At 54.5% G+C, this 12,750-nt stretch overlaps 1 protein-coding gene across 2 annotated transcripts in view; it reads right to left on the reverse strand.

The window, feature by feature from the left end:
• Positions 1-1,034: 1,034 nt before the first annotated feature.
• The window catches only part of BMP7 (bone morphogenetic protein 7), an 89,094-nt gene continuing 77,378 nt past the window's right edge, over positions 1,035-12,750 (reverse strand). For both annotated transcript variants that reach the window (XM_045981850.1, XM_045981849.1), the window contains 3 exons: positions 7,982-8,058; positions 6,404-6,514; positions 1,035-3,092 (listed from right to left, as the gene is read on the reverse strand). In XM_045981850.1, the coding sequence (XP_045837806.1) occupies positions 2,943-3,092; positions 6,404-6,514; positions 7,982-8,058 (338 nt within the window). In that variant the 3' untranslated portion in view covers positions 1,035-2,942. The remainder of the gene's footprint in view (positions 3,093-6,403; positions 6,515-7,981; positions 8,059-12,750) is intronic.

Below are 12,750 nucleotides of genomic sequence, written 5' to 3' on the forward strand. Positions count from 1 at the left end.
ACTGTGGCAACAACCACCCTTCGGCTCCAGCCGAGAGTTTCCGTGCAGAAATGCGGCCCAGGTAGCCGGCTCTGCCATTTCTCCAGGGAAGCCAGAATTGGGAATTTTTTTTTCACCCCCAACCTTCTGGTTCTCAAAAACAGTTGGCCACAGATTCACTTTTTGAAGATGTATGAACACCACGTGGGGTGGGGGGAGAAGACACGTCTGCAGGCCACATCTGGCCCTCCGGGTTGTGGCTCTGGTCCTTGGCCTGGAAACAGAACAAAAGCTAACTCGCGCATCGGGACAGTGACAGGAGGGTTTGGAGATCACAGGGGCTGGAACTTGTTAGGAGCGGCTGCTTCATTGGAGGCAACGGGAGAAGAGCGAAAAGTCTGGCCAAGTAACAGCTGGGGTTCTAACATCCATCAGGTGACCTCAGTGTGCACTTCAAAGGCAGAAGGAACCGAAGCTGTTGTTCCATGCTGCATGGCTGAGTGAGCTCTGTGCATAGTGAGGCGGCAGGCCCGGCCCCCACCAGGCCCCCAGGGCTCCCTCCATGGCTTGAGCTAGGAGCCAACAGCAGCCCCCAAACCACTGAAATAATTTGCACTGGACAATGTTGGCTCTGGGGCCTGCGCTGCCTTAGTTTTGGGTGTACACATCCCCCACCCCGCCTTTCTTTTTTTTTTTTTCCTTCCTTTCTTGCGCCTCTATTTTATTGGGATGACTACATCTTTAAACTATGTTAGCAGTAAACACAGCTAATTTACCCCCTGCCTCTTTGAAACAGCTGTTGACAGCTGCACTGTAATTCAATCAAGGATCTTTGTAGTGGAGCCTACGAAATTCCCATGTATTGTTGGGTTCCGTCTCTCCTGCCTGGAGCCCCACACAGCTGCAGCAAATGTTGACGAGCGCCCCTTTCTCCCCAGGGCCTGGATGATAAACAGCGTGTTAATGGTGGGGCCAAGGCGGAGAGTTCTCAGCAAACCAACAGAACTCCAAAGTCCAGGAGTTGAGAGAAAAAACAACACACGGACATGCATGGCCCCAAGAATCAGAACCAAATGTCTTCTTTTATTGAAAAGTCAAACCCTTTTTATTTTGTCTATTTATACAGAAAATTCGCTGAAGGCTGCTCTGTACAAAAGCTGAAGGTACATTGGTCTGATCGTTAATAAATAGTCTTAAATAAGAAAACAAACAGGCTGGGGGAAGCGAGCTTATCATCCTGAGCAAGGGACTGAAGGAGGGTGTAAAATGAGCTTCCAACGGACATAAATAATTTCTTTGTTTTGTAACAATTATTTACATGGTTCAATGTACAAAGGATGCTAGCCAGAAACCAGGTGGAGCGTGGATGGTGAGAAAACTTGCACCAAGAGGGAACCACACAGAAATTCCCAGATCTGCCAACAGATAAAACAAAGTACGGCAAAAACAGTGACTCTTCCCCATTGACCAGGCAGATTGGAGGCTGCGGCCTAAGCTACTGAGGAAGAAAAATAAAAGAAAAGAAAAACGGAACCCCGGTGTTTCCAGGAACCAACTTAATCAAGACGGAGAAATGATTGCCCGCTGGACCGGGATCCGGGGGCACAGGCCTCGCCTGGATAACCCTGCTCTTTGTTTCCAGACAGCCCAGAGCTCCACAAGGCCTGCATTGCAGCTGGAGGCTGGGTGCATGGCATTTAGGGGACTCACTGGCCAAGGCAAGGAAGGCTCACGCCAAAAGCCACATCAGAGATGGCACCTTTGAATTGGAAGGCTCAATTAGGATGTCACTCTCAAGGCAGTTTCTAGATCCTTCCATTTGAGATTCACGTCCACCGTATCCTGCACCTAGCAGACAGATCTCCACCCTGCCGTCTGCTCCTTACCTCGAGGAGCTGATAGTTTGCAGAGTGCTCAGTAGGGGTCTGCAAATGAGAACAGGGGCTCCAGAGGCCCTGGCTGGCACCTGGACTCCAGAATGCTGCTAAATCATGACCAACAGGGGAACCCACCTGGGGGAGAGACAGCATGCCTGCCCACCCCACCCCCATCTAGAGTGAGGGTTCATTGACACTTCTTAAAACGGGCCATGTTAGCTAGAGTTCAGAGTCATGGTGTGGGCTCTCCTGATTGCTGTCCCTTCCGCCCTGTCATTCCATGTTGATTTTCTGCCCCTAGGAGAGCTAGAAAACCAATTCCGAACATCTGTCGGCGCTTCGCATGCCTATTTTAATTTCTGCCACCACGCACCCAACCGAAGGACGGGATGTATTTTTCCTTCAAGGTTAACACACCCCCTCCTCCAAGCAGAAATTTGCCCTCTCCCTTCCCAGACAAATCTTGGATTTGGGCAAGTCTATGTAAACAGCAGGTCTCTGCAAGCCACAGAGTGAGGCAGAACGGAGAGGGGGCCTCCCCTGCCTCCGCCGGCCACGGCTTCTGTTTATGAAATCAGAGGAAACCAAGAAATGGGGATAAATTGTTTAGGAAAATATATCTGTAACATCCTAACCATTTTCATTCATTCGTTTTATTGTGACATTTATTACAGGAACTTCCGAGTCGGTTTTCCCTGCGCGCAGACACAAACGTGCCCACCCCTCGCCGTGCCCCCTTCCTCTTGCTGCTGGGTGGCCTGGCTGAAGGGTGCTCCTAATTACCCCTGGGAACAAGTCAGTGCATGGCTGAGACTTCACAGCCAATGATCAGGGCCGGGCAATTTTTCTTTATATATTTTCTTTCCTTTAGGTTTGGCCTGCAGCAGCTTGTAGGATCTTGTCCATAGGAGGCTGATGAAAACCTGATCAAAAGGCGTTTGCCTCTCCAATTCCTTAATCCTCCAATGCCCTTAAGGTTGGGGCCGGGGGCGGGGCAGGTCTCCCGGAAGGCGGCTGCGGTGCGGGGTGGTGGGAGGCCAAGGAGCCCAGAACAGCGCGGCACCGCGGGTCGGACCTCGGGAGGTGTTAATGGCAGCCGCAGGCTCGGACGACCATGTTTCTGTATTTCTTCAGGATAACATTGGAGCTGTCGTCGAAGTAGAGGACAGAGATGGCGTTGAGCTGAGTGGGGGCGCAGCACGGCTTGGGCACCGTTTCGGGGTTGATGAAATGGACCTGGAACACACAAAGAACGGCTGCAGCCGTGAGCGGCGCCGGGTCCCTGCTCCCGTTCTAGAAGGAACGCCAGCTGCTTGGACAAAATGACGCACGTGACGCTCCCCCCTTGAGAGTGACCACGCGTCACACTTCCAGTTCTGGCCCGTGACGCCTAACCTCTGGTGCACAGACCAGGGGACCAGAGCAGAGGTGTCCGCAGCTGGGGAGCGAGCGGCCAGGCGGCTCTCCACCGCCCCGCGGTCCGACGCACCACACAGTGTTCACCGCGTCTCTCTGCTCCCCCACCAGGAGCCAGAGACCCTCAGGCCCCAACCTCGACCCCCCAGAACGTCTCCAGACATTGCCAACTGTCTCCTGGGAGGCAGATCTGTCCCTAGTGGAGAACACCCGGGTTAGACAGAGTGGGCCAGCAGGTCAAATCCTGTCCCGAGGCCTGGTTTTGTGAGCAAAGTTTTATTAGCACCCGGCCAAGCCCATTGGTTCCAGAGTACCCAGGGCTGCGTCTGCCCTGCAAAGGCCTGAGCTTAGAAGCTGCAACAGAGGCCTTCTGACTCACAAGGCTAAAAATATTTACCATCTGGCCTTTTTCAGAGAAAGGTGGCTGACCTCTGGGCTAGACCTGTCCTGTCCAAGAAAAAAACAATGCAAGTCACACGTGTAATTTAAAACATTCTAGCAGCCACGTTTGGAAAGACGAAAAAGAAACAGGTAACATTAAATACAGTATTTCATTTAACCTGGTATCTCAAACATATTATCGTTTCAACACGCACTTATCACAAAGAATCTTTTTTTTTTTTCCTGCACTAAGTCTTTAAAACCTAGCATGTATTTTACACCGACAAAGCACCTTGATTCAGATCAGCCACATCTCCAGGGCTCAAGAGCCACGTGTAAAAGTGGTCACCGGATTGGATGGTGCAGGTCGAAACTGGCCTAGACGCTTCTGCCTCTTGAGCAGTAAAACCTGGAGGACAACACTGGGCAAACACTTGGTTGGATGTCCACGAGAAAGGGGGTCTAGAAGAGAGGGATGAAGGGAGGAAGCCAGATGCGGCTCGGTTTACGGCTCCTTCCTGCTCATGGGATTGTACGCACCTCACAGCAGACAAAGGCCGGGGTGGGGGTGGCAAACTCAAGGCCCGAAGGGGACACGCAGGCACCACCCGACGAGTGAAGGAGGCGAGGAGTAAGACAAGAGGGGAGAGTGGGGGTTGGGGCAAACCCAAGGCAGATGCTGCCCGCTGACCTTGGCCAATCAAGGCCAGTGCAGCTGGGTGTGCCCCGTGTCCAGGACAGGCCAGGGATTTAGTCCTGCTTTGTTTGCATGTGAAACTTCCAGGTTTCCAACACACTGCGCATGCCAAGTGAAAGCATTCTGGAAGCCTCCAGCCTGTGACCTCTGACATAAGACAGCATAGTTAGAAGCTTTTCATGACGGACGATTTCAAACCCTACAGATCTAAGCCTTCCCCCAGCTCGTCCATCCTTGAATAATTTGAAAGCAAATCCCAGATATCAGCTCATTTCCTGTGTTTTTCACCAGGACCCCCAAAGGCAAGGATCACCCGCCCCTTTTTTTATTTGCTTCAGAGGTAGAATTTCGTGACTCATCAGTTGCATACAACACCCAGTGCTCATTCGGCCAAGTGCCCTCCTTCATACCATCCCCCAGTGACCCCATTGCCCCGCCCACCTCCCTTCCAGCAGCCCTCCGTTTCCTAGAGCTCAGCATCTCTTATGGCTTGCCTCCCTCTCGATTTTCTCGATCTTACTTTACTTTTCCTTCCCTTCTCCCTTTTTAAACATGACCACAGAACCTCTTTTCAGAATAATCAGCTCGTTCTGATCCCAGAGCTCCTTCGTGACATGTAGACTGAGTTGGGTGATCAGGGGACAGCCAGGCTCCCCCTGTACGGGCCATGAAGCAGGTCGGAGGGTAGAGGTGTGCCCTTGGCAGGTGAGAGACCCCCCGGCACCTCCCAGGGGCATCAGGGCCGGACCCTAGGGCGCACACGGGCACGGGAGAACAGGCCCAGGCCAAGAAACAGGTTGGGAGCACGATTCGTTTCCAGCCCAAGGACTTTCAATCCCAAGCAGGGAAAAAAGCCCCCCTAGTCCTTTCATCTGGACCTCTGTTTGCCGTTCGAGGGAAGGCTTCTCTTTGAGCTGTGCTTTTCCAAGGCCCTTCCTTTCCCAAAGGTAAACTCTGAAGTCCTGCTTGGGCTGGAGACGAACTGTGCTCCCGACCTGTGGGGCAGGAACAAGTTTGCCACCAAACAAAAGAAGCCAAAAGCTTCAGAACAAACAGAACTGTAGGACAAAACGGATGGCCCCGGGTAGTGAGCTCTCTGTCACCAGGAGCATTCAAGCCAGGGAAAGGCCCCCATGATGTTCATGGCAAGGAGCTAGATAACCAAGATCCCTAAGCCTCAGATTCTAGGCCAAAGAACCAAGTTCCTAATTTTTATCACTGTTGCTGTTTTCCGAAGAGTCATTAAAATCCCTTCTCCCAAGCGTCAGCAGGGCTGGGTACCCTATTAAGAGCTTATCTTCTTATCCCAGTGAACCCTCCAAGGACCCCATGAAGGTTCAGCCTGAAACGGCCCCTGCCCCACCCCATCTCTCTGGCCCGTGGTCCTGTCTCCCAGCTTCCTCCCCCTTCCTCCTTTGCTCACCTGACTACTTCTCTCCCTAGAAACTGAGCCCCAGGGGCAGGGAACAGGTCTGTGCTGCTCCCTGCGGTGTCCTCAGCTCCCAGACACCCAGTGCGGGGTCTACCTGCAGGAGATGCCCTTGGATGGCGGAACCCCAAAGATCAAGGCTAGGAGGCAAAGACCTGAGCTCGGGGGCGAGGGGGAGGGACGGGCTCTCAAGCCGGCCTGAACCCAGGGAAGCCCGGACTTTGGGGGCCGGGGGTGGAGACACTCATGGATGATAAGCAGACACGCGGCAACCAAGAACAGTCGCCCAGAGAGAGGCAGGGTCAGGGCTAACGTCACCATGAGGCACAGGACATTATCCAAGATACCTTTAGGAGCCCCTGAAACTGTTCTTCTTGCTTTCCAAATTGGGAGCAATCTGTGAACTCCAGGGTCAGAGACTACACACATCTTTACGCCAATGCTGCTATAAAATACAATTTTAATCTTTTTTTTTTTTTTTTTTAATGGAGGAAGGGGCCTACGCCAGGAGGAGAACCCAAGGCCCACAAAAAGTCAGGGCCCCGGTCCGGAGAGTGCGAGGCAGGGTCCTGCGTGCCCTGACCCCGGCTGAGCCCGCCCAGAGGGCGTGCAGGCCACACTCACCAGTGTCTGCACGATGGCGTGGTTGGTGGCGTTCATGTAGGAGTTCAGAGGAAAGGCGCACTCGCCCTCACAGTAGTAAGCAGCGTAGCCTTCAGGAGCGATGATCCAGTCCTGCGGGAGGGACAGCATGAGCCCCGCATGACCTCTCACGCCCCAGCCCCCTCCTGCGAGCGAGGCTCCGTGCTTCCAGGGCACAAAGACACAGCCCACACCGTCCTGAGCAGCTGGGGGTCCCGCAGAAGCAGGAGAAACGGAGGCTGGACGATCACAGTCCCCACAGAAGGCAAAATGAGGCGAAGACCACCCAGGGGCTGGGCTGAGCCCAGAACGGACGCCTGCACGGCCTTGCTGGGAGGTGGCCATGAGACATGTGACCGGGGCGAGGGGGAAGGGGGACCGTCAACTCTAGTGCTGTGAGAGGTGGTTACAAGTTGGCAGTTTGCTCTGAGCAAGTGGGAGAGCGACGACTCACCCACAACACTGAGAATGAAATGACTGTGTAACAAGCCCGCCAGCGCCTGGTGCACATGCGCGGCTTGGTCAAGGATGCTCACAGCCAGGCCTGCCTTTAGGGCTGGGTCCGCCCGGGGATGCTGTTCAGATAGCACGCACGCCCCTCACCGACTCAAGTCCGTGGACTCTGTCTGCAGAGGAGCTGGGGTCTGGGGTCAGGCTCCAGCACCAGGACGCAGGCATGGCCAGGTGCCCCATGGGGCACAGGACCACGGGAGGGCTCCACACCGGCCGTGGGCTACTGTTCCGCTAGCGCACGGTCCCCAGGGAGGGATCCGGACTCCCCCACTGGACCACAAGCCCGCTGAGGAGTGGACAACAAAACCACTGGTCTTGGGGATCTCAAAGCCCCGTTCCGGATATTTGAGCTCCATGAGGGCAGGCAGAGGGTCATGCTCCCTTCTGCGTCTCCCGGGCCTGGAAGAGCACCCAGAATGTCAGAGACGCTCATAAACAGTCATTAGAGTGTATGACCTTCATGCCTGTCCTAGGATTCATCCCCTGCCCTTCGTCCCATTCCATCCGAATCATTCCGGAAGGAGCTGTCACGGTCCTATGACAAAAGCTCATCTCCAGACAGGTGACAGGTACAGGATCAAGCACCCTGACAGGATCAAGCACCCAACCTGAGCTGGGCCAATCCACCCCTGCCCTCGGGAATCTGAATCATGGAAGGGGAGGAATGGACAGGGCAGCGGGGGTGGGGGGTGGGGGGACCCTGCAGGCGATGGGCTCTGCCCCATCAGAGAGGAGCAGCCAGCCGCGGGATGGAGTCAAGTTCCCACAGCGAATGAAGCTCAGAGTCCAGAGTATTGGGGCTCCTGGTTCTCTCCAGAATCCCCCCATGTTTCTACTCTTGCATGCCACGAGGCGTCCCTATACCCTCAACCTGACGTCTCCACCCTGCTTAGGACTCTTGATTCTGGTGAGAAACGTGACTCACTGCACACACGGGATGCAGGCCCGCTGCTGTGGGGGGAGCGCAGGGACGCCCACGCCGGAGCCCACACCGGAACCCACGCCGGAGCCCCCGCCATCGGGGCCCGTGCGGCCGCCCGTGCTCACCTGCCAGCCCAGGTCGCGGAAGCTGACGTACAGCTCGTGCTTCTTGCATGCCTGCCTCTGGTCGCTGCTGCTGTTTTCTGCATTGGCGGGAGACAGGGGTGCGGGCGGAGAGAGGAAACACACACGTGTTAAGGCTCCCTCAGTCTAAGGCAGCAGTGTGAACATGGACAGACACAACGGCTCTTTGAGGACCTGTAGCCATAGAAGTCATTTTCATCCCTAGCAAACGGCCCAGGTAGGCAGTGCCGTCCCCCCCATCCCCCTTGGGCCATCCTCACCCCTAGCACTCTCCGGACCCGTCTGTGGACCTCGGCCTGTCGCTGCATAGGTGTCATCGGGATGCTGACCGCTGCCGGGATTCCATATAGGAACCCACGTGCCACCATGCTGGCTGCGGGGGCCTGCTCAGAGGGGTCTGCCTCTGGCCAAGCTCACCCGCCGAGGCCAGCCTGCCTTGCAACGCTCACCCCTCCTCAAGGGCAGCAGGGAGGGGCACAGACCGGGCCTGGGACAAAGTCCCCACCACCAGGAAGAAATGAGAGGGCGGGAAGGCCAATCCCACTGACCTCCCAGAGAGACATACCACTACTGAGGTTTCTTTGAGGAGCGAAAACTATGCACTGGGGTTTTCCAGAAGTATGTAGTGTTTGCAGGCATCTGGGCTAGGGTTTGAGCACTTGCAAACACGTAGGAAGCTCTGCCCCTGCCCCCCCCCCCCCCACACACACACATTCTGGTGTTCCTGCACAATTTTTCATCTTGCAGCTATGGATATTTTTTTCCCCTTATCTATGACTTGTCTTTCCTCCAGCTAGAACTTTCTAGGGACTTTCTTTCATGCTCAGGGCAATGTCTCAACACCTGCCCTTAGCTTGCATGGCCCAATATGGCCCTGATTCCTAAGCCACAGCCTTCTTTCTGGGCTGTGGATGTACTGCCAAGCCTGCCTACCTCAGGACCTTTGCACTTGCTGTCTCATCCACCCGAAATGCTGCTGCTTGTAATCTTTGTATGTCTGGCTCTACTCGATATTCACGTCTCTCCTCGAATGTTGCCTCTTCAACACTGTGAGGTCACCACTGGGTCCCCAGAGCCCAGTGTCTATCAATATGTGTGTCATTAACACACAAATAAAGAAGTCAATGCCTCTGTCTATGGCTGTGACCCTTCCAGGCCTCAGTGTCCCAGAAGGTGATGCACACCAGTGGGTGAGGGACACAAGAACTGCTCACAGGGTGGAGAGCAAAGTCCAGGAGATGACCCAGGGTTGTCTGCTTGCCTGACCTGCACTTGGGAGCCATCCAAACGCACCTATTTCTCCCTGCCCGGTCAGTTCTCTCAGATGGCTAGATGAGTGGTCCTTCTGGTGGCCTCAGGGGCTTGTGGCAACCACAGCCCTTGTCACTGACTGGTTCAGAAACCAGGACTGAGCTCACCAGCTCTGATCTCGTCCTTGGAGTGAGGACTGGTTCAGATAAGAGCAAATGATCCCATTTAAGCCAAAAGGATGTGGTGGCAACATGCTGGCGGCTTCTGGAAAAAGTTTCCTAATTCTTAAGGAAGCCCATGAGAAAAGATGCTCATCTCTTGCCCCTGTTGCCTGCAACCAGCAAAGAAGGAGCATTGATAGTTACATACAGCCACAGCCTTGAGGAAAAGCCAACACCGAACATGAGGGACAAGGACAGAAAGCGAGAGCTTACATTGTTGTTGACTTTCTGGATCAACCAACCCTCATGCCTTGGCACTGGGAACCAATGGCTTTCCTAGTGGTTGAAGCCACCTGATCTGTGTTTCTGAGACTTGCAGCCAAACCACCCAAGGGCTCCTGCCTGGAAAGGTGCGTCCAGTGTGGGGGTGGTTGTCAGCTGGAGCCTAGGTTAGACCCTGGAGGTGTAGACCTCAGAGCGTACCAGCTCCGGAGTGGAGTCTGACCAGTGGGTCAGGACCAGGCAAGGGGGTGTGGCTCCAGCTCCGGAGTCAGACCCTGGTTCTCCTAGACCTTGGGCTCCTCGTCTGCAGAGCGAGGAGGAAGTGTCTACCGGGGCAGCCGTGTGTGTTCAAATCTGTTTAGCACGACGCTCAGCTCATAGACACCAGATGCTGATTAGTATCCTTCCAGCCCACCTGTGAGGAAAGGTTAAAACTATATACACGCTTCATTCCCCCCCCACACTCTTTAACCATTTGGAGTTAATGACTGCTTCCTCCAAACCCAACAACAAACCACGTTTGGAAGAAGTGAAATACCCATCGGTTTCCTGCTGTCCCCAGGAATTCTATCTGTATGGCTTCTAGGTTAATGAGAAACAATAAGATAAAAGGGATATCACTGAATTCCCTTCCCTGGACCTCAACTTCCCCATCTGTAAAATGGGTGTGAGACTTGAAATGGGTGTGAGCCACCTGTGGCGACCATACACTGTAAGTCAGGAAGATCTCCTTGGACACCTGCTGGGCGTTCTGTTGTCCTAGAAGTAATGAGTGTACAGGCACCCGGGCTACTCCGAGGCTAGGAACAAATCTGAAGTGAAGTGGTGAGGGAGGGGAGTGAGGGTGGGAAGGAGAAAGAGAAGGAAGAACAAGGTCAAGGAGAAGAAGACAGGGAGGGAGGGCAGCAGAGGGCACAGCAATCGGAAAATGGTTTCCAACAGGCTTTCCTGTTTCCGCAGGAAACGCATTTCCGGAAATGCGTAGGTCTGAGATGAGCACATGCGCACGGCTGGGCTGGTTCAATCCCGTGCAACTTCCTCCGCCACCAGCCTCCGTGAATATTCCTGACTTTGTGCATATCTTTGTATCTACGGTTCAGCAAAGCGATTTTTAAAGATTTGCAAACCAGTGGGAAAAATCACATTGAACTCATTATGACAAAATTGCATGTGTCTTTACAGGACACTGTAAAAGGCCACTTTATGGCCCTCAGGGACATTCGGAGCTCCTGAGATGACCTCAGTGAGGGTGGGGTGGGCACAGTCTTACCACCTCAGTACCCAGTGCTCCATCCATGCATCCATGCACCCAGACATCCATCCATCTCTCCGTCCATCTTTCCATGCATCCGTCCATGCATCTATCCGTCCATGCATCTATCTGTCCGTCCATGCATCCATCCATCTCTCCGTCCATGCATGCGTCCATCCATCCATCCATTCATACAAACCATTACTGAGTGTCTACTGGTTTATAGATGCTGTTTTAGCCACCAGAGCTACAGGTATGAACAAAACAAAGCCCTGCCCTGGGGGCACTTGTCTTCCAGGGATGGAGGCAGACAGTAAGCCAGCGAGTAAACAGAAACGCATCCTGTCGAGGTGGAGAACAGTAGACAGAGGAGGAGGGTGGGCTGCCAGGGAGGCTGTGGGACAGAGGGTGCTCACAGAAGGCTCTTCCGAAGAAGTGATGTTTGTGTAAGAACCAAAAGGAAACGAGCCAGAGAAGCATCCAAAGGAGGAAAATTCCTTGACAAGGATGTAGGGGAATGGAGAGGAGGGTGCCCTCCGTGACCAAGAAGATCATCAAGAACCCTATCAGCTGTAGCTGCTGACCAAGGACAGAGAGGCAGCCACTAGAGCCTTCCAGGGATGAGGCATGAGCCGGGCTCAGCAGCAGGCGGTGCGGGAGGGGCGGAAGGTCTACTTTGCTGGACTGAGCTCCGAGGCTGGGCGCCAGGGGAGGACAAAGAAGGAACAGGGGCCTGGGGTTCTAGCTGCAGGGGAAGCAGCCTCTGGAGGGCTGGGTGGTAATTAAGATAGGAAGGCCAAGGTCAAGGCAGCCATCAGAGAAGAGCCTCAAGAGATCTCTTGCACCATCTGCGATACTGTCTAGAAGCACTGAGTGGACGCGTCCAAAGACGGCTCCATCGCTGTGGCCGTGCCCGCGGCCGCAGGTAGGACCGCCAGCGAGCAGCCTCCTTCCCCCTCTTCGTTGGAGGGAGGTGGAAGGTAGCGGGAAAGGAGGAAGCGCGTCCCTCGGGCAGTGATGTTCGCTCGGGACAGGGACGTGGAAAGAAGTTTCACATCAAGCGCCAACACTGCAGGCTGCCTGATGTCCTGAGTAAACAAGGATTGGAAGCTTCGGGAGGCTCAGTGAAAAGAAGGTGCTACCATTGATTAGTAATGTCTGCCATGAGCAGAGGCAGGGCGGGTGTAGGCCTGAGAGTCCCTTTTCCCAACCCTATCTTCAAGCAAAGCAATGATATTTGGCTTAATGTTGAAACCCAAGACATTGAAGTCCAACAGGATTTGGATTTTGTGAGCAGCCTGTGAGCCCAGCTGTGGGTGTCATGGGGGAGGGGCACCGGCCCTGCCACCAGAGACCCAGCCACCTGCACTACCTCTCTAGGCTTCCTCGGACTGTGGGGCTGCTCTGGGGGAAAGGGGTCAGAAGTCCTGTTTCCTGACGACCTCATATTGGCAGAAAGACTAGGACAGGGAAGAAGAGATGCCCGCAAAGGAGACTCCGAGATCCCTCCTCCCTCTGGTCTGGCCCCCCTGAATCCACACACGTTCCTCATCTGCCTCGACCAGCCCCTGTCCGAGCAGCTCACAAGTTACAGCCCCCAGATCAGTTGGGGAAGATGCTTAATTCCTAGGGAGTTAGGTGCAAACGTGGGAGGGGAGAAAAAAGTGGGACCCAGTCTCTCAACCCCAAACCACACCCCCTAAGAGCAGGGGAAGGCTCTGGGGCAGGGTGAGGGGTGATCAGCCTACAGGGACCTCGCAGTGGACCGCAGGCAGGGGCGTTTGTTCCTCCCACACACGAAGGGC

Source organism: Meles meles, chromosome 16, assembly GCF_922984935.1.
Source record: "Meles meles chromosome 16, mMelMel3.1 paternal haplotype, whole genome shotgun sequence".
In the NCBI taxonomy this organism is placed as follows: Eukaryota; Metazoa; Chordata; class Mammalia; order Carnivora; family Mustelidae; genus Meles; species Meles meles.